This window comes from Geotrypetes seraphini, chromosome 6 (genome assembly GCF_902459505.1).
Source record: "Geotrypetes seraphini chromosome 6, aGeoSer1.1, whole genome shotgun sequence".
NCBI classification, from domain to species: Eukaryota; Metazoa; Chordata; class Amphibia; order Gymnophiona; family Dermophiidae; genus Geotrypetes; species Geotrypetes seraphini.
The window spans coordinates 241,007,490-241,035,210 of record NC_047089.1 but is presented as its reverse complement, the minus strand read 5'-3'; the positions used below and the strand labels follow the sequence as shown (position 1 = coordinate 241,035,210).

General features: G+C 45.3%; 1 protein-coding gene across 3 annotated transcripts in view; it reads right to left on the bottom strand.

Moving 5' to 3' along the window:
- Window positions 1-27,721, bottom strand: part of SH3KBP1 (SH3 domain containing kinase binding protein 1) — a 409,330-nt gene that overhangs the window by 275,433 nt on the left and 106,176 nt on the right. For 2 of the 3 annotated variants that reach the window (XR_004539909.1, XM_033949043.1), the window contains exon 3: window positions 12,540-12,663. Coding sequence is in view for 2 of the 3 variants with exons in the window: in XM_033949043.1 (XP_033804934.1) it covers window positions 12,540-12,663 (124 nt within the window). In the remaining variant the exon portion in view is untranslated. Of the gene's footprint in view, window positions 1-12,539; window positions 12,664-13,173; window positions 13,288-27,721 lie in introns of those variants that run through there. The other variant, XM_033949044.1, reaches the window with a different exon arrangement.

The window sequence follows — 27,721 nt, the reverse complement described above, 5'->3', positions numbered from 1 at the left end:
AAAGTGCTGTGATTGAAAAAGGAACTATTATATATGTTTGTCTGTTTAGATTGTAAGCTCTTTGGAGCAGGGGCTTTCTTTGCGACTCTGTACAGCACTACATGTGTCTGGTAGCGCTATAGAAATAATTCATAGTAGTAGTGTGAAGAGTTTCAGTCTTCGGGAAGCAGAGCTGAGATTGTGATGTCATAATGCCTCATTCCACCAATAAGAGCCAACCTCATCAGTGATGTCACAATGGCTTGATTGTCCTGTACTCCCCTCTGCCCTCCAACCCAGCCAGCAGATTAACCGTTCCTCTTAACTGTATCCATGACATCTTGTTTGTCTATCTTGGCTATTCAGATTGTAAGCTCCTTCGAGCAGGGACTGTTTCTTCTTCTTTGTGACTCTGTGCAGTGCTGCGTGCGTCTGGTAGCACTATAGGAACAATTAATAGTAGTAGTAGGGCTTAACTCCAATTTGGTCTCTTCTCCTACTTTTTCTGAGCACTTTCAGCGGTCCAGACAGAAAGATCGTTTATGCCTAGTGCCTACTAGGTTGTGTATTTGTGCGTATGGACAGTATATATGCATTGTATGTGGAGGACAGGGCTTCTGAATTTTATGCACTCATCTGACAATTTGAACATAAGAACTGCCATCTCCGGATCAGACCTTCGGTCCATCAAGTCCGGCGATCCGCACACGCGGAGGCCCAGCAAGGTGTACACCTGCCGTAATTTTAGTCACCCATATCCCTCTATGCCTCTCGTAAGGAGATGTGCATCTAGTTTGCTTTTAAATCCTAGAACGGTGGATTCTGCAATAACCTCCTCTGGGAGAGCATTCCAGGTGTCCACCACTCGTTGCATGAAGCAGAACTTCCTGATATTTGTCCTGGACTTGTCCCCCCTTAGCTTCAGTCCATGTCCTCTTGTCCGTGTCACATTGGACATTGTAAATCATTTTTTTTTCCTGCTCTATTTTGTCGATTCCTTTCAGTATTTTGAAAGTCTCGATCATATCCCCTCGCAGTCTCCTTTTCTCAAGGGAGAACAGTTCCAGTCTCTTAAGTCGTTCCTCGTATTCCAAGTTCTCCATACCTTTTATTAGCTTTGTTGCTCGTCTCTGCACCCTCTCCAGCAGTTTTATATCCTCCTTTAGGTTGGGAGACCAATGTTGGACACAGTATTCCAAGTGTGGTCTGACCATTGCATGGCATTATAACTTTCTCCGATCTACTCGTGATTCTTTTCTTTATCATGCTTAACATTCTATTTGCTTTCTTTGCCGCTGCCGCGACATTATGCCGACGGTTTCAGGGTCCTATCTATCAGTACACCCATGAAGGCTTGCAGTTAGCAATTATTTTCAATTGCTGATAATTTGTAACAACCAACTTGAAAAACACTGTGTGGCTGTGAGACGTGAGCACCGCCTGCAGCTCACAGCGCTCCTTGAACTCAACGTATTGCTGAAATCCAGAAGTCAGACCCTACGGTGCACTACTTCTGTACCTGGATAAGGTCTGGCCTAATTTAGGAGTCCTTTTACTAAGGTGCGCTAACCGATCTAGCACGTGCCAATTGATTTAGCACGCGCTAAATGCGCCCATAGAATATAATGGGCACCGTAACATTTAGCTTACGCTAAATCAGTTAGTGCGCCTTAGTAATAAGGACTCCTTAGCCAGCAACGGTCTGCATTTAGAGAAACGATGACGGCTGCCAGGTGAATACCGGCCCCAAAACGTTTATTTGGAATTACCTCAGTCTACCTCCCGCTCCCCAACTCATGCCTGCAGGGCCTCCTTTTTCAGGCTGCCGATTCACATTCAAGCTCATCGCGAATTAATTGTCTTCCCAGTAGCACCTCCTACAGGTGCTGCCGAACTGCAGAATTCAGTGCGTCAATTTCCTCGCATTTCACATAACTTAATGCAAATTCTGTCACTGCCTTCTCCTCGTTTCTCCTTCCGCCCCCCAAATTTAAAAAGATGATTTTTCTTTCCTGACAAGATCTTACCGATGTGTCACAGAAGGCTGTGTTCATTCTGGAACACCACCCTGTAATTATTTTTGGATATTTTATGCCAGGGTCCTTTTAAAACAAATGCAAATGGTTATTTTTAAAAACGCAGCCTTCTGCCAGCGTAGTCCAGGGAGAAACTTTTGAAAAACAGAATCCTAATATATTATCTTAAGCTTTCACTGATCATAAATTTTGAAAGACGTTTCGGCGGCCAACAGATCTTTGTACCTTTTCCAAACAAATGTACCTCCCCCAAATTATGCAGTACATTATTTTGGCATTCCCCGTCAGCTCAACTGTTGCCAAGTACGGCAAAGCAACCTCGATCGGTGCTCTCCCCTGCCTTTTCAAGCACTACACGTCCTTAACCTCCTCTATCCACTTTCCCCCACTTAAATTTTTTTTTTTTTTAAAAACCCTTAGTAACTGGTATTTTTGCATTTCACACACTGGCAGCTTATGCCTGCAATGTGAGGTTTAATTAGCTTGGCTGCTCCTTCCAATATGCAGGGCTAAGGGTGACCCTGGAGTCATTTGCACATAATAAATTTGGCAGCTGACACCAATACTTTTACAATCTCTTCCACCAGTATCTTCCCGTGCACATAGAACACAAATAAAAGGTCCCTGGTTGGCTCAATAGTCTGACCTCTCTCTGGACCTACACATGCAATCCACATTTGGAAAAGAAGATTAGGAGGCTGATGGGGATTTGTATAAAAATACCCAATTATTAGGCCTTCCACAGGCCAAAAATATATATAAGCAGGACAATGAAAATAAAACATTTTTTTTTTTTTGGGGGGGGGGGCAATTCGATAAAACTGGGCATCTCTGTTTGGGTGTCCCAAGTTTATAAGGTAAGTATCTGAATAATGGTACCTAGATTCCATTATAGAATTCTAATGTAACCCAATATTGACATGGCAACTTACAGTATTCTATAAGTTCATGTGTTAGTGGGAATCCTGCCTATGTCCCATGCATGCTCCATCCATCTGTACACCCCCTTATAAATTCACCCTATATATATCCTATATAATAAAAGGTTAGTGGCGCATGCGCTTTTAAAAAAGCGTGATTACTGCGGCCGTGGTGTGTGATCCGTGGCCGTGTTCCATTTTAGAACCCGGCCAATGATCACTCTGGCCACGCCCCTCCTCCCGCCCTCACCAACCCGAAGGAAGCTCAGCAGACCTCCCACCCTCACCTCACCAAGCTGGAAACCATACCTCCCGCCCTCGCTCACCGCTGCTGTCGCTGCCGCTGATCCTCCTCTTCGGGCCAGTCTGCGATCGTGGCTGGCTTTGGCGGGCCGCTTTCCGGCCTCGGTGGCACGTTCCCTCTGACGCACGGGATCGCGTCGGGGGGAGCGTTCTTCCGGGTTGGGGAGCGGCCTGCAAAGTTCGCTGGGGCCGGCCACCACGATAGCGGCCTGCTTTGAAGAGAAGCAGGCCAGGTAAGCAGGGGGATTAATTCAGGGGGCCAGAGGGAGAGGGAAAGGGGCCATGGAGAGATAGGGAGAGGGAAAGGGGGCTGCTTTGGGGGGGGAGGTGTTCTGGGGACAGACAGTTATACTCTGGGGGGTAGACAGAAGGGCCCATGTAGAGACAGGGAGAAGGAAAGGGGTCTGCTTTGGGGGAGGGGGTGTGCTAGGGTGAGACAGAAGAGGCCATGGAGAGATAGGGAGAGGGAAAAGGGGCTGCTTTGGGGGAGGGGTGTGTTGGGGGGGGAGACAGAAGGGGCCATGGAGAGATAGGGAGAGGGAAAGGGGGCTGCTTTGGGTGGGAGGTGTGTGCTGGGGGCAGACAGCTTTGCTCGGGGGGGGGGGGAGACAGAGGGACACAGACAGCAGCCAAGGAGAGATAAAGAAACACAGACAGACAGACACTCTATTCTAGCACCCGTTAATGTAACGGGCTTAAAGACTAGTATATATATATATATATATATATATATATATATATATAGTAAATTAAGTGGGTATTGCAGAACAGTGGTTAGGCATTCCACTAGAATTTACATGGGTAGGTGCAAACATACACAATAAATGCCAGGTGCACATATATGTAAGAGTCTAGGGTCTAGGTTATAGACTTAAAACAAAGTAAGATTATGGCAGAAAGCATCAAAGTTGTTCATGGCACTAATGTCCCTTTGTAACAGAGTGGGCACCCCGGAGGGAGTGGAAAACATGAAAAAAGGATCTGTAAAAGTTAGAAGAATGGTCTAGTCTAGCGTCTGGCAACTAAAATTCAATGCGAAGAAGTGCAGAGTGATGCATTTGAGGGGTAGCAATCCGAGGGAACCGAATGTGCTGGGAGGTGAGAGGCTGATAAGCACAGATGGAGGTGATTGTGTCTTGAGGATCTAAAGGCATCTAAACAGTGCGATAAGGTGGTGGCTGTAGCCAGAAGGACGCTCTCCTTCTCATGTGATCTCTCTCTTCCAACAGTGTCAACAAAATGATAGTCGTAACTTCATTATGTGGGCTTCGAGCGACATATCTAGTCTGATCTCTTCCAAAATCGATTTGTTAGTTCTCCTGGCGGTGCATGGCATGCATAGAATCCTTGTCCAGCGTAGAGAGTTGCGCGGGGACAGAAATCCCACCCGTCCCCGCGAGGAATCCCTCTGTCCCCACCCGTCCCCGCGAGGAATCCCCTCCATCCCCGCCCATCCCGCTAAACTTCAGAAATAGTTATTTCATTTAATTATGCTACTGAATTAAAGGCTCTTATAGAAACCCATTTACAAATAAGCAAAGAGACTTTATTAATTTGGAAATATTAATTGGGAAGAATGCATACTTTGTAAACGGGTTTCTACCAGAGCCTCTAATGTAAATATAAAATATAAATACTCAGCTGAGGAGAACCCCCAAGCTGTCAGCTGAGGACTTCCTTTGCAGTTGGCCGGGGGTCCCTTTTGCCAAGCTTGGCAGGCAGCAGTAGCGTCCCTGAGTCACAGATGCTGGCATCTCAGTGGCTCATGGATGTTGCCAGCGACTGCTGTGCTTGGTGGAGGGGAGTTCTGGCCGTCTATAGAGGAGGTCCTCTGCTGGCGGTGCTTGGGGATCCCCACCAATCACAGCAAGGATCAGCAAGTACTTCAACACTGTAGAAATAAAACCAGAAATGCATTTCCTTTTCTTTTGAACACAATACAAAGACATCTGCTATATACATTTCCCAAAGCTAACATATTTTAGTCAATAAATTCCGTTTTTTACCTTTGTTGTCTGGAGACTTATTTTTCCATAAAGTTGGTCCAGACTTCATTCCCTCCCCCAACTTTTTCTTTCTTTCACCCTGCCCCTTTCTTTCTCTCTCCCTGCCCCCATTTCTTTCTTTTGCCCTGCCCTCCCCCAAGCCACCGCCATTGGGGAACAGGCTACCACTGCTGCCACAATCGGGGAACAGGCCGCCGCCAAGTTCTGAGTTCTCCCTGCTTCCCTTCCCCGTAAAGAGGATGCTGAAGCGCCGGACCGACCAACCTTCCCATCTCCACCCAATCTCCACCCAGACCCCACCCCCATAATAGTACTAATTGTAACATTTTTTCCATCCATTTTTCATATATACACACATACAATATAATCATATTAACAACACATAATGGTTACCCACAAAATTAAAATACAGAAAGCACACTGTATGCTTTTCAACATTCATTTCTACCAGAAAACAGATAACCCCATACAAATGCAGGACCAAAAACTAAAAGTACTAATATTCAAACAACCCTAAGATGCAAGACTCTTCAAGCAGTACAACCACCAGAGAAAACCAAACAAATGCATTTCTTCCTGAACAGACAGCAGATGCAAAATCACTAAATAAAAGCATTTCCTCTACCGTTGTTGTCTCTCTCCCTCCATGTGTCTTGCTTTCTGGCCTGCCCCCCGGTGTTAGCTTCAGGCTGGTCCATGGTGCGATCAACGCAGGGTCTTCGGGCTGGCTCCCTGAGTGCTGCATTGCACAAAGCTGTGGGAAGCGGCTCCTCGCGCGCGCGGCCCACACCTCGTCTGGAAGCCTTCCCTCGGACTTTGCGACTTCAGAGAGAAGGCTTCTGGGTCAGGCGCAGGCCGCGGGTAGAAGCCTTTCCTCATGGCTTTGTGCACTGCAGCACTCAGGGAGCCAGCCCAAAGATGCCGCATTGATCGCACCGAAGACCGGCGACTACTGGACAATCTCTTGGGCCCGATGGAGGTGCCGGCCCTGTGGACTGGCAGAAAATTTCTACGGACCGGCAGTTGAAGCTGAGCTGTGAGCCACACTCAAATGGATAAAGAGCCGCATGCGGTTCGCGAGCCGTGGTTTGCCGACCACTGATTTAGAGTAAACGGCAATCTCTTATGCATTAAGATGGCAACACCCCTTTGCCTCCCACTGAAGGTAGAAGAGTAGACTTGGCATGCTCGATCTGAGAAAGGCGGGTCTCTTACAAATATGCTATATCAGCACCCAGCTTCCTGAGATGAGTCAACATCCATGAACGCTTAATGGGAGACTTGACTTCATCCACATTAAGCGTAGTCACTTTCAAATCAGCCATAACCACAGACTATCTGGATGCCCAGCTAAACTCCGCCGCATGAGTATGTGCTACCAACCACAATGCCCCCGGTACCTCATCCCACCCCCACATCCACACTCCCCACACACCCCACAAACATACACAGGCATACCCCCCTACACTAGACATACCATAGCCATACCCCCACCCACCCCCTCCCCCCTCTCCTAGAGCATGCCTCCCCCAGCATACAATCCCATATGTACTTCCCTAGCCCACCCAGAGAGGACCTGCTCCCCAGCCAAAAAACAAACACATTTCTGCATCCCATCCAAGAACACAACTGCAAAACCAAACTGGAGAGCCCAGCAATACCCCAGTCAAATTGGGCCACAGGCAGAGAGCTGATAGCCAAAGCAGATTGGAGTTCTCACAGAGTGAAGGCCCCCCCCAGCCCCCTGCAGAGTCCTCCAGCCAACAGCATACAGTCCAGGCAAATGCAGGTGCACAGGGGTCAGGACGGTAGGAGCCCCAGCAGGCCACAGCAAACATGGGGCCCAGGCAGGAGCAGGGATGTCAAAGATCAAACCCTAGGGCCAAAACCCTGTGTCCACGCCGTTCCCCACAGGAAAGACAGAAGTCGTCCATCAGGCCGCACAGGGTCTTGCAAAAGCAGTAAATTGGGCAGGAAGCTGCTCCATAACTGCCCTGGCTTCCTTCACCTTGACAAGGATAATCGCCCTGCCATCCTGCCACACACGCAGCTTCGCCGGGAATACCAGTGCGAATTGGAGGCCTCGGTTGTGAAGATCGTGCAGAACGTTGACATAAGTTTGCAGCCACTTGCACGGAGTAATTGTTAAACAACAGCACTTTAGAGTCTTCATAATCCAAAGCCCCTGTTTTTTGGAAAGCTCGGTTGGTCTTCTTTTCCCTACCTGCCCTGCCGCAGCACACAGCCGACCGGAAGTCTTCCCGATGTCAGCGCTGACGTCGGAGGGAGGGAGGGAGGGCTTAGCTTAAGCCCTCCCTCCGACGTCAGCACTGACATCGTGGAAGACTTCTGGTCTGCTGTGTGCTGCGGCAGGGCAGGTAGGGAAAAGAAGATGAGCCTCGCAGCTCGAGTGCATCGGAACCCCGCAGGATTCCCGCGACCCTAGCAGGCGTATCCACGGGATCCCCGTGACCCGAAGGGGGAACCCGCGGGTCCCGCGGGATTCCCGTCGTCCCCGTTCCCATGCAGCTCTCTAGTCCAGCGTTTGTTCTTCTGAGTGTGACTAGCTAGTTAGTTGCTAAAAGCTTGGGAGAAGATCCAAGCTTTCCCCTGCTTCCCGAAGCAGAGACAGTTTCAGGGTGTGTGTTCCAGAAAACGGGGGCCTCCTCTGGAGAAAGCTTGCTGCTGGGTGTCGCATCACATACCCCCTTCTTTTTCGAACGCATAGCGCAGGTTTTAGTGCCGGCAGCGGCGATAACTGCTCCGACGCTCATAAGAATTCTAGGAGCGTCGGAGCAGTTACCGCCGCTGTTGGCGTTCGTAAAAGAGGGGGATAATTTACTTTACAAAAGCCGGCCCAGACTGAACTACAATGCAAAGTACTGGGCTCAAAAAAAAACCAGGAAGGGCCCTAGGCGTATCCCTCATGGTTATACTTCCCTGCAATTTCTAGGGAACACTACTATGTTTATTTATCTTGATTTTTTTTATCCCTGCCCCCAAAGAGCTCAGAACGGGTTACAGGTTAAACATACATAATTTCAGTACAAGTTTATGATACAAGTTTGACACGCAGCTCCTGATTGGTAAGGCCCGACTTTAGTGCAGGAAGAGGCAATCGGAGCTTACAGCGAGTGATTTCCTTCACTTGGCGGCGCTTTGGCTGCTCTCTCCTGCCTCTCCCGCTGCCCTCTCCAGTCTCCCCCATGAAAAACCGTATTCGCGGTTTTTTAAGATTCGCGGGGGGGGTTCCTGGAACGGAACTCCTGTGAATATCGGGGGGGGGGAGTACTGTACAAGTTTTCCTTACGTGGCACATACTGGTTCTGGTACCAAAATACATTTTTTTGCTGCCCATCGGTCAAGGGCAGGGGGTTAGGTGAAGAGGTATGTTTTTGTTGCTTTTCATAAAGTTCAGGAGTCCTTCAAGGGATCTGGATCTGCGAGGGCAATTGATTCCCGTGGCTTGGTATGAATTAGAACCGTTGTTTGGCAGTTTGCAGTTCAAAGGCACGACCAGGGGGTATTTTGGGGTGTATCCCACCCCCTTAGTATTTTGAAAGGCACTCCTCTGGAGTGGGGATACAGAACGTTTTCTCTTTACCTGCAAGGTATGTGCATTTTGGTGTCCTGCTACATTAGTTAATTTCAGATACGTTACTCTTTTGAGCATTGTTAGGCTTCTAAATTGGCTCATATTCAGAACCGGGTTACACACCCTAGGCCAAGGGTAGGCAATTCCGATCCTCGAGAGCCACAGGCAGCTCAGGTTATTTGCATCTCAAGGAGGCAGTGCATGCAAATCCATCTCATGCATATTCACTGTGGATATCCTGAAAACCTGACCGGGCTCCGGCTCTCGAGGACCGGAATTGCCTGCCCCTGTGTAACTAGATGCATTTGCCTCATTGAAAGGAAAAGTGTCAAGTGTGGAATAACTTGTAAGTTTCATGGCTCCACATCCTTCTCTCCTTGGTTGGGTGACAACTTTTCAGCAGCTCCTCTCCTATTGTGATGTCATAAAGCCTCATTCCACCAATGCCTATGAGCCAACCTCATCGGTGATGTCACAATGGCTTGGTTTCTCTATACTTGTGCCCATTTACTAGACCAGGGGTAGGCAATTCCAGTCCTCGAGAGCCACAGGCAAGTCAGGTTTTCAGGATATCCACAATAAATATGCATGAGATAGATTTGCATCTCGAGGAGGCAGTGCATGCAAATCCATCTCATGCATATTCATTGTGGATATCCTGAAAACATGATCTGCCTGTGGCTCTTGAGGACCGGAATTGCCTACCCCTGCACTAGGTCAATCTGATGAGGACTGTAAATACTAGCTTAAATGCAGGTGGCTCCAAGTATTGGGTATGAAATTTAAGTCTCTTGAAGGCTGCTCAGCTAGTGACTTGAGCACTTTAAGACAAGAAATGTATAAGAGACCACAAAGCAAGCACCCATGTAAGTCATAAGGCCATGACTCATCGTCCACCTCAGTAGGTTTCATTTATAAGCTCCAGAAGTTTGGAATTAGAAGAAAGTAATAATGGAAGTGCCGTCTAAGTGCCAAAAAAGCTTGCACAAAATCATTTTAGAGTATGAAGTGGGAAGAGGCTGTTGAAATATGAGCTCTGAAAGCATATTAACGTCTTATTGAATGAAAATGTAAGAGCAAAGATTTGGCCAGCAGGAAAAAGGGAGTGGCAATGTCTCTGTGTGAGACCTCATTTAGAATGCTGTCTGCAATTCTGGAGACCGCACCTTTAAAAAATATATAAAGAAGATGGAGTCAGTCCAGAAGTCAGCTAATAAAATAGGCAGTGGCTGTCATCAAAGCATATGGGGACAAAGATATCAATACGAAGGGGTGCTGAAAAGTTCTCAGCCCAACCAAGAAGAGAATGACGCAGACATTGTTCAATCAATGATCTGAAACAATGCCAAAACATAGAATTTGATTTCTGCAAATTGGCTCTTAATGAAATATGATAACACTCTTTTTAGCTATGGTGGCAAAATAACGCTCAGAATTTAGGAAGTTAGTTGTTTGGGCTGAGAACTTTTCAGCTTTCCCTCGTATGTAATACAAGTAAGCCAAGTATAGGACAGTCAAGCCATTGTGACATCACTGATGAGGTTGGCTCTTATTGGTGGAGTTAGGCATTATGACATCACAACCTCAGCTCTGGTTACCAGAGACTGAAACTCTTCATACTACCAAGGGGGTGCTGAAAAGTTCTGAGCCCAACCAATGACGTGGATATGGTTCAATCAATGATCTGAAACAATGTCAAAACATAGAATTTCGTTTCTGCAAATTGGCACTTGACGAAAAAAGATTACACTCTTTTCAGCTACAGTGGCAAAATAACGCTCAGCATTTAGGAAGTTGTGTGGCTGGGCTAAGAAGCTTGCAGCACCCCCTCGTATGTAGTGCTTGGCCAACACTGTCCATGAATAAAGTTGCATGCAGCTAGGCATATCTAGCTACATAGCTACATATCTATTCTATCATTTTTTTTAAAAAACTGTTGAAAAGAAAAAAAATAAGTGCAATACTTTCAAATCGGGTCAACATAAAAAAATTGAACAGCATATGCAGGATAATCGGTGACAGGTCAAAAGCGCAAACAGGGAAAAAGTTAAGTTTCCAGTATAATGAGGGGGGTTACAACCCCCAAACCCCCCCACGACGCCGGCGCGATCTGAATTCAGTAAAGTGGGGGGGGGGGGGTTTCCCCACCAACACCCCCCGTCGGAGCCCCTTAAAACACTGTTTTTCTTTGGTGCGGGCCTCCGCCTTGCGCTCAGTTGTCTCGGCGCGCCTTTGTCGCCGCGCACTTTTGACTATGAACCGGATAATCGGCCATGCTGAGCATTTTTTTAAAATAAAGGATGATTTTCAGTTTCAGTAGTACATTTAGGCCCTCTTTAACTAAGCCGCGGCTGAGGCTTCTACCGTGGCCCAGCCTCTAATGCTCCAATGCTGATGGCAATTCTATGAGCATCAGACCATTTAGCACTTCGGGCTGCAGTAGAAGCCTCTGCCGCGGCTTAGTTAAAGAGGGGGGATTCGTTTGAAACTATATTTTTTATTGCCCAAAATGAATGCTGTAATTAAATGTGGTTAATCGTGTGATTTAAAAATTTTAATATCACAATTTTGATTAAAATGTTTAATCATTACCCACCCCTAGTTTTAAATTGTTTTAATCCAGTTAGGTATTAATCTGCGTTTGTTATTTTGTACAGTGCCAAAAATGGTAGATTGAGCGGCCTGTAAATTTTTAACTTAAAAAAAAAAAAAAAAAAAGTTGATGATGGCAGACCAGTTGGTTCACACTTTCTGCCCAGTTATTCCAGTCTGCACTTCCAAGGAAATATCCCAGGTGCCAACCATAAAAGCATAATCATCTCCAAGATCTGTTTGTCTCCCCTGCCCTAATTTTTTTTTTTTTTTTTGTTAAGAGCAGAGAGAGTGACCCTTGTTCGAACTATCCTGCTTCACTGATAGAAAATATACCACAGAAGTAGATAAACTACCAGCCTAATCATAATTCACGGTTCATAGACAGTAACGCGGAAGACAAAGGCACGTGCCGACAACTGAGCACAAGAAGGAGGCGCGCGCCGAAGAAAAAGACTGTTTTTAGGGGCTGCGACGGGGGGGGGGGGGTTTGTTGGGGAGCCCCCCCCGCTTTACTTAATACATATCGCGGCGGCGTTGTGGGGGGTTTGGGGGGGTTGTAACCCCCCACATTTTAGTGAAAACATAACTTTTTCCCTAAAAACAGGGAAAAAGTTAAGTTTTCAGTAAAATGTGGGGGTTACACCCCCCCAAACCCCCCACAACGCCCCCACAACGCGGCGCGATCTGTATTAAGTAAAGTGGGGGGTTCCCCCCCACCCCCCAGTCGTAGCCCCTAAAAACAGTCTTTGTCTTCGGCGCACGCCTCCGCGCTGCGCTCAGTTGTCTGCTCACGCCTTTGTCCCGGCGCGCTTTTGACCTGACGCCTAATTCACTAGCAGTCTAGAAAAAGACAGTTTGGGCTTTATGACTTACTAAAAGAAGTACATTCAAATAAGTTTCCTATTTTCAGTAACTCGTGTACTAACCTGTTTTTGGTTTTATTTTTTGCTCTGCTGTACATGACAGCTGCAATTGAAGGGAAACCCATTATTTGAAACATCATTTACATTTGAATCGTAGTGAGAAAAGAGGGGCGGAGGGGGATAAAGTCACATGCGCATAGAGACCGAGTTTTAACGCCCACAAGCCTCCGTGGCATGCCTACCTCTCTGAGAGGCTCTGAGAACCGCCTCAGCTGACAGCACGGGGCTTCCATTGGACACCTCACTGAGAAGCTTTTCTGGAGGTTTAATCACAGGGGTTTCTTTCTTCACATCTCGCTTCAATTCCTGCATAGGTTAAAAAAAAAAAAAAGAGAGAGAGAGAAAGAGAGGGGGGGTCACCTTCTAGAACTGTACAAAGTCCAAGATGGATCTTTACAATCAAAGTTCATATTCCCTATACTAAAAATAAAATAAATAAATAAAAAGAGCATGCATTTAGGAGTATAGCAACAATCTTACTCAGTCAACCTTAGTAGCAGGACAGGTCTTGGAGAAGGATAGATTTGAGAGCTACCTCTTAACAATCTGAAGGAGGAAACCCAGGCAAAACTCTATTGCCAAGTCATTAAAATATAGCGCAAACTGCAAAAAAGATCCGGCCCTGAAAGTCACAAGACTAAAAGACTTCCTATTTCTCTACACAGCTGCCATCACTCTCCCTACAACAGTAAGCTGAGAAATGTAAAATCTGTGCTATTTATTAAAAGAAAAAAATAACAATAATGAAAGTTTGCAGCTCAATTGCGTTCCTAAATCATCCAATTCTTCTGTGCAAGTACATATTGTGATTGTTACCATAGAGTCACTCTTTTGCTTTCTTGCTTCAGCTTCGCTTCCCAAGTTCACTTCTCTGTGTCTGAGAATCTGCAGACAAAAATGCCAGACCTTCACCACAACCCCTGGGTAGGAGCTAAGGCACAAGACCAATCTGAGTTCACTAATGCAAGTGGTGGGCTGCAATAAGAATCCTTTTCACCCAGCTCCTCCCTTCAGTTAGCAAATCGCAAAATAATAGTAATATCAAAAGGAAAAAAATAACCCACTTTCCCTAAAGCACTGCTCTGTCCACAGATTCTTTTTTTTTTTACAGAGCCAAAAGTGAGGTTTTCATATTTTCCATCATTAAAGAGCCTGTATGTGTGTGTACAGCCATATGTTATTAACGCAAATGGTAACAAGACTCGCATAACTTCTTCACTCTGTTATTCTACATTTCCATAATAAATTCTCTCATTTCACTGAACCAGGAAACATAGTTAAATAATAAACACTCGGCAAACGTTTTCATACCTTTCATCCAAAAGATGAAGCACACAAGGCAAATTTCTCATTTGCTCTCACTTCTAATGGAGGGAAGCCATGCTAATTATTATGCGCAGGCTGGGAACTACTGCTGCTGCTTTGCATGTTTTCTGAATATTCTAATCAGGATGCATTTATGTAGTCAAAGCATCTATGCACAAGAGGCAGTGCCACTTTCAATGAAAAGGAGGCACTGGACAAGGGATCACAGGATGAGTGTGAAAATAACTAGAATACAGTAGCGATTCTCAACCCAATCTTTAGGGCACACCTGGCCAGTCAGGTTTTTAGGATATCCAAACCGAATATGAACGAGACAAATTTGTAAAGAAGGCTGAGCGTGCAAATTTCTCTCGTGCTTATTCACTGTGCATATCCTGAAAACCTGATAGGCTGGGTGTACCCCAAGGATTGAGGCCTCGATGCATTAAAACCGTCGTTAAAATCCGGTGGGTCGCTGTGGGGTTGGCAAATTGTCCGATTTCAAAACAGCGATTGATGTTGAAACAATTTTGTATGCAAATGAGTTACACATGGAAATCTGTCAGAATCCCGTCCGAACAATCATTGGCAAACAGACTGACACTTGCACAGAGCCAACAGGGGAAGCCCGAACTGCTGAGCGTTAAAGGAAGCTCCAAAGTAGTCTCATGCTGCTCAGCTGTTTGGGGCAGGAAGCCTCTCTTTTTTTTTTAAATGAACACAGATATTGTGCATGTGCACCATATCTGCCCCCATTTTAAAAAAAAGGTGGAGCTACAAAAAAAAAAAAAATTAGCAGGAAGGAAGCCCATGCCCTCCTGCCTCAACCATCCAGAGCCCCCATCTTTAAATACAAAGAGGCAGGAGGGATGCCCACTCCCTCCTGTCATCAGTTGCCCCCCCCCCCATAGAACCGACCCCTCCCCAAAGCCATAAACCCCCTCCCCCACACTCGACCCCTGTACTTTTTTAAAAAATTGGCAGGAGGGATGCCCCCACCCCGATCTACCCACGTACCTTAAATGAAGAGAAATTCAATCCTTCCCATAGACTCAACAATTATACTCTCAGCGTTCACCATTTACCTGAGTAAAACCCCTTGAAAGGCATTGACAATCTTTCTATCTCTCTCCCTATTTGCAGACAGCATACTCCAATCCACATCTGGTAGATTCATGTCACCCAGTATCGCCTCTCTCTTCATTCCCACTTTTAAAACATTATTGATCCAATCTCTGTCCAGTTCTGTTTGACTTGAAAACCATCTGTAGACTATACTTGTAAGGATGGAGATGCCATTTTGTTTTTCCAAAGACAATCCACAGTGCCTATTCTCTTCCTCATACTCCTTGCATTTCAGCCACTTAAAAAAGCCACTCTCCTTCCTTTTTTCTGCCTTCACTATCCTTCCTAAAGAGATTACAGTCAGCTTACGGCATTATCCCATTCACAACGCGTATTAAATCATGTCTCCATAATGGCCACTTTACCCAAGTCCATTTCCACCATCAGCTCTTCCAGATCTGAAATTTTGCTGCCCAGACTTTGACCCTTTCTGCTCATTGCTTTCCAGCACTTAAGTTTGTACCTGAGGCAATGAAGATTCAACTGACTTGCCCAAGATCACAGGAAGCAGAAGTGGAATTTGAACCCTAGCTTCCCTGGCAGGAGAGAGGAGAGATGAAACTCAATAAGTATACTTTGGAGGCAAGGTGGGAAAGAGGAGATATGATAAGAGACATTTAAATACTTAAGTGGCATAAATGGGCACGAGGCGAATCTCTTTCATTTGAAAGGAAGCTCTGGAATGAGAGGGCACAAGATGAAGTTAAGAGGTGATAGGCTCAGAAGTACCGTAATCTAAGGAAATACTTTTTTTTTTTTTTTACAAAAAAGGTGGTAGATGAGTGGAATAGTCCTTCTGGTAGAGGTGGTGGAGACAGAGACTGTGTCTGAGTTGAAGAAGGTGTGGAACAGGCACGTGGGATCTCTTAGGAAGAGATGGAAATGGTGGATACTTTGGATGGGCCATTTGGCCTTTATCTGACGCAATATTCCTTTGTTTTCTATGTGCTCTACATTCATATATTTATTTTTCCTGTCTATACATTCTAGATTTTCCTGATGAGTTACAATGGAAAACAAATATAAAATAATAATAATATATAAAAATTAGCATACTACTAGGCAAATACACAACGTTGCAAAAATCAATAATAAAACTTCCTACCACCTATTCTTGTTTTTTGGAAGATGATTTTTATGTTGTTGTTTAAACCTTAAATGAAAAGTGTCATTAATTCAGACTATAACCATAGCGAAATGAAAGGCAAGAAAACAGCAATGCCACAAATTCTTTTCCAGTCTAGTGCTCTCTTGACAGTACTGTGCAGGAGAAATCCTGGTAAGATCATGCTTTTTCAAGTTTCTTATGCATTTGATTAATCGCTTATTTGAAATTCTAAGCGATGTACAAAATATTAAAATATTGTATTACAATAATCAAAGGGAAACAGACTAATTTAAATATGACGGACAAGACAAAACATATGATACAAAAGGAAAGGAATAGGAAAAGAAATACAAGTTAAAAATAGTAAAGAAAACAAGTAAGGGAAAAAACAATAGGAAAGGGGAAAGCAGTAAGCTTCAAAGAGTTTGAGAACCAGGGCTCCACATGCTGAGGAAAGTGAGATCCTGCTTCCGCCAACAGCATTTTGCCGTCCTTGTTCAATCCATCATCCTTTCCAAACTAGATTACTGCAATTCCATCTACCTTAGTCTAACCAAAAAGAGTCTTCATAGACTTCAACTAATTCAGAACACTGTGGCCAAGTTGATCTTCGCAAAACGTAAATTTGACCATGTCTCCCCACTTTTGTCCAAACTCTACTGGCTCCCAATAATTGCCAGAGTTCATTTTAAATGTTCCTGTCTAGCTTTTAAAATCCTACACGGCATCCTCCCTCCTCTAATCTCTCTATCTTGGAACTCCCAGAGTCCCGACAATACCAGGCCCACCCAAAAACTTAAACTTTCCTTCCCCTCACTTAAAGGTATCCTCTATGTGGGAAAATTGGGAAAATCTCTCTTCTTCAGAATTACAGGGCTTTGGAATAACCTTACTACCCCACTGCGGACTCAGGTCTCCTTCCAACTATTCCGTACGCATCTGAAAACCAGTCTTTTCACAAAAACGTAATGTTCTCCTCCCCCCTATACTCAATCCACCAAACTCAATGTGCTATTCTTTTCCTTTATTAAGCTCTTGTAAACCATGTCGAGCTCTATATTCATGGAGAGGATGCAGTATATAAACTTAAGGTTTAGTTTAGTTATCAAGCATTGGCTAGATTTGAGACCTCCACAAAACATGCACATGTTAACCACTCATTAATTTTTACTATTGACTTTATCATTGTTTCAAGGATCTTCGCAGTTGTAATGCAGTAATCCCTCATCAGTTTTTTGGGGTTTTTTTTTTTTTTTAGAAATACTGCTACAATCGTCATTGATCCTTTATATATACACTGTGTGGCGGAGTGGTTAAAGCTACAGCTACAGCCTCCGCACCCTGAGGTTGTGGGTTCAAACCCACGCTGCTCCTTGTGACCCTGGGAAAGTCACATAATCCTCCCATTGCCCCAGGTACATTAGATAGATTGTGAGCCCGCCAGGACAGACAGGGAAAACTGATTGAGTACCTGAATAAATGCATGTAAACCGTTCTGAGCTCCCCGGGGACACCGGTATAGAAAACTGAATAAATAAATATCTCAATAAGCTGACGTTCTGGTCAGCTGGGGACTTTTGCCGACATGTTTCGTCCCGCAGGCTGTATCAAGGCTGTCCCCTATAACATTCCGTCCCACCATCAAGCCCGAACTATTCTCAGGACTATTCTCTTAACTTGCTAGATTTAAGGTCTAACACTGCAGGGAGCCACAGTGCATTGTCACAAAGAGGACTAAACTAGGTATGATGAGGGGGAATATAACAAAAAGGGAGGGGGTAGTTTTGATTGAATTCATGGTCAAATTGAACTGGAAAACCAAAAAGAGAAACTCTTAATTTTTGTAAATTTGCATTACATTTTGATAGACAGTTCCATTTTGTGGAATAGCGATAACTGTAGTAGCATACATATCACCTTAAGCCCATTGAAATAATAACATTTACCAGAGTGCGCTTTCCAAATCTGTCTTGGGAACCACAAAACCAATCCATCTCAGTTAATACATAATGAATATGGATGAAAAAAATCTGTATACATTGTGTCTGCTTTGTATGCAAATCTATCACGCATGCATATTCATGGTGGATATCCTCAAAACCTGACTATGAGCTCACCAGTGCAAGTTTGGGAACTCCTGGTTTGCTGTGGTACATTATTTGTAAGGTTTTCATTGAGCAGAGCTGGAGTAGGCAATTCTTATGTGGGTCCTCTTAGGAAGAGCAGGAGATAGTGGATGCTGCGGATGGGCAGAATGGATGGGCCATTTGGCCTTTATCTGCCGTCATGCTTCTATTTGCTCAAGTCATTTAGCCATTTGAAAATTGCTCACCCCTGACCCAATTAAAAGTATGCACAGAGGCAAATTCACACACTTTTACCCAGTCAAAAAAAAAAAGCAAACTATGCTCTCAGCTAGGTCAAGGAGGAGAGGAGACTGCATAGTTCAGACCAGGGGTGCCCACACTTTTTGGGCTTGCGAGCTACTTTTAAAATGACCAAGTCAAAATGATCTACCAACAATAAAATTTTAAAACACACAAAGCACACTGTACACAGAGCGGTTTTTATCACAGGGAGCTGCGCTGAATGCCCCGCGCTGCTCTCAACACTCAGACTTCTTGCGTTAAGATCCGCTACTGTGGTTTAGTAAAAGGGGGCCATAGTGCAAAATATAAACAGCAGATATAAATTCTCAAAACGGACACATTTTGATCACTAAATTGAAAATAAAGTCATTTTTCCTACCTTTGTCATCTGGTGACTTCATGAGTCTCTGGTTGCACTTTCTTCTTCTGACTGTGCATCCAATATTTCTTCCCTTCTTTCTGCCTCCTGCATGCTTCGTCTCCTCCAGACCTTATTCCATTCCCCAACCAACATCTCTGTCCTTCCATGAGTCCAACTTTTTCTTCCTCTATCCTTGCCACTCCCCCTTTCTTTCTTTCTGTTTCCCTGCCCCCCTTTCTTTCTTTGTCTCTCTCTTTCTTTCTCTATGCCCCCCCCTTTCTTTCTGTCTCCCTGTTCTGCCTCCGTCTTTATGTCTCCCCTTTCTTTCTTCCCAAGCCACCGCTGGGGCTGTCATCTGGGAACAGGCCCCCAAGTCACTGCCGATGTCTGGGAACAGGCCCCCAAGCCACCGCTGCCACTGAGTTCTCCCAGTTTCCTGACGCTGCAACAGGCCAGCAGCCTTCTTGACGTCAATTCTGACTTTGGAGAGGATGTGCTGGGCCAGCCAGGCAGCAATTGGCTGTCCCGGAACTTCCTCTCTGATGTCAGAATTGACGTCGGGGTGGGGGGAGGCTGGCGTGCCCGGCACTTCTGTAGTCGCTGCTGGCCTGTTATGGTGGCGGGGAACAAGGAGAACGCAAAGGCAACGCAAGTCTTTGTGATCTACTGGTCGATCGCGATCGAGCTTTTGGGCAGCCCTGATTTAGACTTTCAAATGTGCATGCATTGTTTTCAAAGGGAAAATATCTGCAGAAGAAACAGGTATAGATATCTATGGGGTAATTTTCTCATAAGAACATAAGAATTGCCATACTGGAACAGACCAAGGGCCCATCAAGCCCAGCATCCTATTTCCAACAGTGGCCAGCCCAGGTCCCAAGTACCTAGCTAGAATGACACGGGAATGAACATCAAGCAATTGAAAGAAGCCGTGGAAAACAGGGAAGCGTGGTGAGGACTGGCCTACAGAGTATCTAAGGATCGGACACAAGTGAATGGATAGTAGAAATACTAGTAACACATAACACATCCTAGGGAGGTACAACATCAACTACCAAAGGCTCTAACAACAATAATGCACTTATTTAGGCCCACTCAAGACACAAATAATTGTAACTAGCGCCCCCATTTTCAGAAACCTACTGCAGATGTCTACTGGATGTCCCATCACCACCTGAAGCTGAATATGGCCAAGACAGCTATTTTGTTCTTCTGCCTAAACCCACCTATCCTCTCCCCCACTCTCTATTTCAATGGATGGCGCCCTCATCCTTCCCGTCTTGCCAGCTCGCAACCTCGGGGTCATTTTTGATTTCTCTCTGTCCTCTATACAAATCCAGCAGACCACTAAAACCTGTCAATTCTTTCTCTATCTATATCATTATCAAAATCCGGTGAAGGCGTTTCTAGTACAGTATTGGGGTTCAAGAAGGGATTGGGCAATTTTCTGAAGGAAGAGTATGGATAGAGGATTACTACACAGGTCCTGGACCTGATGGGCCTCCGCGTGAGCGGACTGCTGGGCATGATGGACCTCTGGTCTGACCCAGCGGAGGCACTGCTTATGTTCTTATGTTCTTCTCACAGTACACCACCAAAACCCTAATGACCTCTCACTGCAACTACTGCAGGTTGTTTCTCTCAGATCTTCCTTGTAACCAACTCTCTCCCCTTCAAATGGTCCAAAATTCTGCTGCATGATTTAAAATTCTGCCCGAGTTGCTCTTTCCCTATCAATCCTCTCCTCAAATCACTCTATTGGCTGCCTATCCACTGCCGCTTACAATTCAAATTCCTCTGACTTACAAATGCATTCACTCTGCAGCTCCTCAATATCTCTCGTCTCTTCTCTCTCTATACACCTCTCCCTGGGAACTCTGCTCACAGTGGCGTAAGGGAGGGCGAGAGGTGCCCCTCCAACACCCTCTTCTCCCCCCCCACCTGCCATGTGCAAGCACACCTCTTCCCTTCCTCGTATCTCTAACATTCCCAGTGCAAGCAGCATCACCAACTTGCTGCCAGCATTAGCTCTCCTTCTGACATCATTTCCTAGGCGCGGGTCCAGGAAGTGATGTCAAAGGAAGAGTCGACATTGGGGCGAGCAGCAGGATGGGGCTGCTGCTCGCGCCGGGAAAAGTTAAAAAGGTAAGGGGCACACGCGGTAGTGGGGGGGGGGGCAGGGAAGGAGAGGAGGACAGGTGCTGGCGCCTCCACCAAGATGGTGCCCGGGGTGGAATTCCCCCCCCCCCGCCCTTACCTATGCCACTGTCTGCTCATCAGGTAAATCTCTCTTATCAGTACTCCTCTACATTAATGCCAACTCCAGATTCCATTCCTTCTCTCTTGCTGCGCCTTGCACCTGGAACAGATTCCCTGAATTACCGTATCAAGCTCCGCCCCTAGCTGTATTCAAATCTAGGCTCAAGTTCCACTTCTTTGAGGTTGCTTTAACTGTAATTCCTAACCCCCACTTGCTGTAAGGCATTCGTGCCTGATGGAACTCCACAACCCCCTAACTTGTCTTGTTTGTCTGTTGGGTAGATTGTAAGCTCTTCCGAGCAGGGTCTGTGTCTTGAATGTTCTAATGTGCAGTGCTGCGTACGCTTAGCGATGCTATAGAAATGATAAGTAGTAGTAGTAACCAATCACAAGAGTGAGGTCAGCTCAGCTGAGCTTAAAGAAGCTCCTTCAAATGGTAGCTGGATCAGATGGGATCTACATGTTTCTCTACAGGGCTCTTGCAGACTGAAGTAGACATAGTCATAGATAGGAATTTGGTCTTAATCTTACACTCGCTCTCACCCCCAAGAACTCATTTAGTCACTACACACAGATCTTCAATAGTAAGAGTCAACACTTGGAGCTCTATTACCTCTCTATTCATGCCCCCCCCCCCCCCCAAGGTGTCATGTGTCTCCCGCTTTGGGAACATCCCTGTGGCTGCAAGCCTCGAGGCTCTTTAGATCTTTTTTTTTCAGTTCAATAATTTTTTATTAAAATTTTATATAATAAACATACATTTAAACAGGAGTGAATATAAATTCTGAAAAGCTTGTTTATCATCACAATGCAAAGCATGTTCATAAAATAAAGCGTGTTCATAAAATTTCTAAGAACTATCCCCAAATCCTCCCATTCCACCCCACCCCACCCATTTGCAGAGAGTGAAAAACCTTACATACATTCATACCTATACACACATAATTATCCATTCTTTAATAACACTCAACCATTGTCCACATATTCTTGTACAGTACTCTCCCGATATTCGCGGGGGTTCTGTTCCAGGAACCTCCGCAAATGTTGAAAACCGCAAATATGGTTTTTAGCAGGGAGATAGGAGAGGGCAGCCGGAGAGGCAGGAGAGGTCAGCCGGAGTGCCGGCGAGTGAAGGAAATCACTCGCACTATGCTCCAACCACCTCTTCCTGTATTAAAGTCGGGCCTCACCATAGTTCTAACCAGAGGAGAGTGTGGCGTAGTGGTTAAAGCTGCAGCCTCAGCACCCCGAAGTTGTGGGTTCAGACCCCATGCTACTCCCTGTGACCCAGGGCAAGTCACTTAATCCTCCACTACCCCGGGTACATTAGATAGATTGTGAGCCCACCAGGACAGATAAAGAAAATGCTTAAATTACCTGTATGTAAACCGCTTTGAGTGTGATAATATAACTACAAAAGGTGGTATACAAATCCCAATAACCACTGCGCCACACTCTCCTGTCTTGTCAAGTCGAGGAAGCCAAAGCAACAAATTCATGCGTACAATGGCTTAAAATCAAGACTGTACCAAATTCTCTCTCTAATGTGGAGCTATATGACGAGTAGCGCTGTGAGCCTGTATTTGTGTAGTCATGGAGTTGAAGTACGAAGCAATTTTGGATGGAGTTGGGAGTCAGTAAAAATATACAGAGACTGACTCCAGGTTCAAAGGGGTCTTTTTACAGAGGTGCGGTAGCAGTTTAATGCACATTAATTCACGAGGCTTAGGATTTTAGGCTGCCGCGGGGGTTAGCGCATGATGAAATGTCCGACATTCTAACCTCCGTAGCACGCCTTGATAAAAGGAGCCCAAATTAAGACTATAATATATGATAAATTTATCTGTTCTGAATCTTAACTTATTGCTAAATATAAGTTATACTTGTCAGTACTTTAGATCCAGAACAAAAATATTAAATCTTAAAAACAGAAGGCATCAGAGATCCCACGTGTAGGCTTTCTTGAATTCAGACACAGCAGTGTTCTCCCCAGAAATTTTTTTCCAGCCGAGTGGCATGAAAAAGTAGCCGGGTGGGACGGGATGGGGAAATTAACCCCCTCTTTTACTAAGGTGCACTAGTGTTTTTAGCGCACATAAACCCCCGCACTACGCAGGAAAAATAACGCCAGTTCAAAGCTGGCGTTAATGTCTAGTGCACACAGCAATTCTGCACTCGCTAAGCGCACGCTAAAACCGCTATCGCAGCTTAGTAAAAAGAGCCCTAAATGTGTACTATTTTTATTAGTTAATTATTATTATTTTCAAATGCTCAATATGACTTCCTTTTTTAAGGTTTGACACTTGTGCCAGAATATTTTTACTAAATTTAAGAAGTATCCAATTCTAGAAGGGAATAATTATATATTTGCCCTCTTTCAAATGGTATAGAGGTTTAAAAAAAGGAAAATGTGTTAATGAAGTCATTAGGTTCAATATAGAAATGGCTCTACAGCACCTCTAATAATGTTTTGATCACCAGGTTACTTCCTGAGATCTCACTGAGGATATGAAATAGATTCGATCCCCACTTCCAGACCTCTTCCACATAATTTATGGAGAGGTGTTACTGAGCCTTGAAGGAGACCTGTGTGATTGATCTTTATCTGCTACATTTTTTGCTGTACACTTCTCCCTCCGTATTCACAGGGGTTAGGGGCAGAGCCGGCCTGCGAATATTAAAAAAATGTGAATAATATTCGGACCGGTTCTGCCCTTAACCCCCACTTCCCCCAGCTATTTTAAGCCCTGAAAGCCCCCCCTTAAGCCTTACCTGGTGGTCTAGTTGGTTTTCAGGCAAGAGCAATCTTCCCATGCTCCTGCCCCATGCAGATCGCTCACAGGAAATGGCTGCCTTGAGCTTCCGTAGTCTCTCAAGCCATTTCCTGTGAGCGATCTGCACGGAGCAGGAGCGTGGGAAGATTGTTCCTGCCCCAAAAACCCACTAGACCACCAGGTAAGGCTTAAGGGGGCACTTACAGGGCTTAAAATAGCCTGAAAATGAAAATGTATTTTTTGGTTTAAAACCGCGAATAAGCGAATCCGTAGATACGGAATTCGCGAATACGGAGGGGGGAAGTGTAGTGCAAAGTGAGAGCTAGGGCAAAACAGTTTAGGTAAAGAAGTAGGTAATAAAATATTTTATTTTTATTTGCTTATAATGTCATTTGAAAGCTGCTTGATGTTAATACAACTTTAATTTAATTCTTTATAGTGCGTGTGGGGATGGGGGGTGGGACAACACCTACATCAACAGTAAAGTTAGAATAGGGTCATTAAATTCAGTGGCGTATCTAGTATATATGACAGCCAGTGCTGATCATTTTTTAACAACCCCCTCCTCTATATAAAAAAGATATTTTTAGTAATAATCCATGAGTCACACAACAAGGGTGCACCTAGGAAAAGGCAGCATCTTAAACACTGCAGTGAGCACTAGAACACCAACACACGCATTGTAAAACTAAACAAACCAGATCCTACATAGTCAATTGAACCTGTACAGAAAACCATGTTCTTTTCATAAACATAGAACACAGATACCCCCTCGCCCAATATGGAATAATCACAAACTAAAAATAGAAGTATGTAGACAAAAGTTAAACTGAACCAAGAAACCAGACTCTGCATACAATGCAACACCACAGAAACAATGACACGTCCCCTAATACTGTGCAAAATATAAAGACAGTAGATATACATTTGAAAAAACTTCTACATAACAATCACCACTTTACAAATTAACAAATAGAAATAAAACAAATAATGAGAAATAAGAAAATACAATTTTTTGGACTAATCAATTTTTCAATTAGCTTTCAGAGGACAAATCTTTCTTCAAGACAGTACAGCAGGGTTGCCCACACTTTTTTTAGCTTGCGAGCTACTTTTTAAAATGACCAAGTCAAAATGATTTACCAACAATAAAATTTTTAAAAACACAAAGCACACTGTACGCAGAGAAAATGTTAATTATCATTTATATTCGGGGTTTTTTTCCAGAGGTCAAGGCAGATGACTTTAAAATATGCAATGTCACCTCAGTAACAACTGTACAAAAATAGACAAATTCCCCTCTTCCCTTTTACTAAACCGCAATAGCAGTTTTTAGCGCAGGGAGCTGCGCTGAATGCCCCGCACTGCTCTCGACACACATAGGCTCACTGCCCTAAAACCCACTATCGCAGTTTAGTAAAAGTGGGCCATAGTGCAAAATATAGACAGCAGATATAAATTCTCAAAACGGACACATTTTGATAACTAAATTGAAAATAAAATCATTTTTCCAACCTTTTTGTCTGGTGATTTCATGAGTCTCTGGTTGCACTTCCTTCTTCTGACTGTAAATCCAATATTTCTTTCTTTCTGCCCCTCCCCTTTTCTTTCTGTCTCTCTTTCTTTCTCTCTCCCCCTGCCCCCCTCTTTATTTCTGCTTTTCTTTCTCTCTCTCCCCCTGGTCCCCAAGCCATCGTGACGATTTCTCCACTTCCCCGATTCTTTCCCTACCCCCCCAAGCCACCACGATGATTTCTCCCTACTGCTTCCCCGAGCCAGGCCAGGCACGTACAAGCGCCGGACTCACAAGACTTCACCTCCGACGTCAATTCTGACGTTGGAGCGGAAGTTTCAGGCCAGCCAGGCAGGGATTGGCTGGCCAAGAACTTCCTCTCTGACATCAGAATTGATGTCGGAGGTGAAGTCTTGCGAGTCCGGCGCTTGTATGCGCCAGGCCTGGCTTGGGGAAGCAGGAAGAAAAAGATCGCAAAGGCAATGCAATCGACTCACATTGCCTTTACGATCTACTGGTCGATCACGATCGACCATTTGGGCACCCCTGCAGTACAGTATACTGCTGTTATGATGTCCTGACCTGAGGAAAGGGGTTTACTCTCCAAAAAATTGCCTTATTTCCATGTCCTATTTATAAACTTTAATCAATACAGTTACAATACTACTTGATTCTACGTAAAGCAACAAAAAAAATTTTCTCTACCTTTTGTCGTTTCTGCTTTAATCATCTTCGCTCTCTTCTTTCTATTCAGTGTTTGTCCTCGCTCCCTTCCATGCAACATCTGTCCTTTCTCTTTGCCCCTTCCACCCAGCTTCTTCCCTCTCTCTCTCTCTCTCTACCCCTTCCATCTACTATCCACCCTCTCTCTGCCCCTTGCATCCACTATCCACCCTTTCTCTTCCCTTTCCATCTCTGCCCTCTCTCTGTTCCATATGGCATCTTTCCTCTTTCTATGTCCCTTCAATAAACTGTATATCCTGTGCCCTTTCTCTCCTTTGAACATGATTCATTTCAACTTCACCCCCTTCCCTATGCTCGGCATTTCTCTCTTCTCCTTTCCTTCCTTCCTTACCATCCCACCCCATGGTCTGGCATCTCTATCTCCTTCCCTTCTCTCCCCCATGCCCTGGCATCTCCCTCCTCTTTCTCTGGCACCTCCTCTCCTTACTTTCCCTCTGGTCTAGCATTTTGTCTCCTTTAGTTTCCCTTCCCCAAATGCCTGACATCTCTCTCCTCTCATCTTCCCCTCCATTATCTGGCATCTCTTCTCCTTCCTTTCTCTCCTTCCTTCCACCTGGCCTGGCATCTGCCTCCTTACTCTCTCCCCTCATATGCCCCGACATCTCTTCCCCTCTCCTCCATGGTCTGGTAGCTCCTTTCCTTTCCCTCCATCCCATGGTCTTGGCATCTCTTTCCTCTCCTCTCCCTTCCCTGGTCTTCCTTCTCCCCTCTCTCTCCCCAATTGGGTGCTGCTGCAGCAGCAGCACTTCTCTTCCCCTTCCCAATTGGGTGCAGCAGCACTTCTCTTCCCCTTCCCCCCCAAAAAAACTGGGTGCAGCAGCAGCAACATTTCTCTTCCCTCTCCCCCAAAAATGTGTGTAGCAGCAGCAACATTTCTCTTCCCCCTCCCTCCATCCCAAAAATGGGTGCAGCAGCAGAACATTACTCTTCCCCCCTCCCTCCCAAAAATGGGTGCAACAGCAGAACATTTCTCTTTCCCCCTCCCCTCCCCCATTTGGTGGTGCAGCAGCATTTCTCTTTCTATCCCTTCCAGCTCACACACCTGGCAGAGTCGCTAGGCAAGTTGTAAGCTTCCCTCCATTGCTGACCTATCTTCCATAGATCAGCGACGGAGGGAAGCTTACAACTTGCTGCTCTTCCTTGCTTTGGGCCTTCCTTGTTGCCGGGTCCTGCCTTTGCAGAAACAGAAAAGTAGGCAGGACCCAGCAGCGAGGAAGGCCCGAAGCAAGTTGTAAGCTTCCATCCGTCGTTGACCAGTCTCTTGCCCGTCTCCTGCCTAAGCCTGTAGCGAACTCATGCTTTGGGGCTCTAAGGTGTGCGTGCCAGCTTCCCTTCCCTTCCCCCCCCCGGGACGTAACTTCTGGTTTCGGAGGGAAGAGAAGAGAAGCCAGCACGCACACCATAGAGCCCCGAAGCATGAGTTCGTGTCTCCAAGCCGGTGAGAGGTGTTTGGTTTTTTTTATGTTGAGTGGCGGCAGTAGAGAGATTCACGTTAGATGACAGCTGGGCGGTCATCTAAATTAGCCGGGCGCAGTGCTCAGCTAAAAGGCCCTGGGAGAACCCTGCACAGTCTCTGTCTCCGCCACCTCTACCAGAAGACTATTATACGCATCTACCACCTTTTTTGTAAAAAAAAAATAAAAAAAGTATTTCCTTAGATTACTTCTAAGCCTATCACCTCTTAACTTCATCTTGTGCCCTTTCATTCCAGAGCTTCCTTTCAAATGAAAGAGATTCGCCTCATGCCCATTTACAACACAGGTATTTAAATGTCTCTATCATATCTCCCCCTCTCACGCCTTTCCT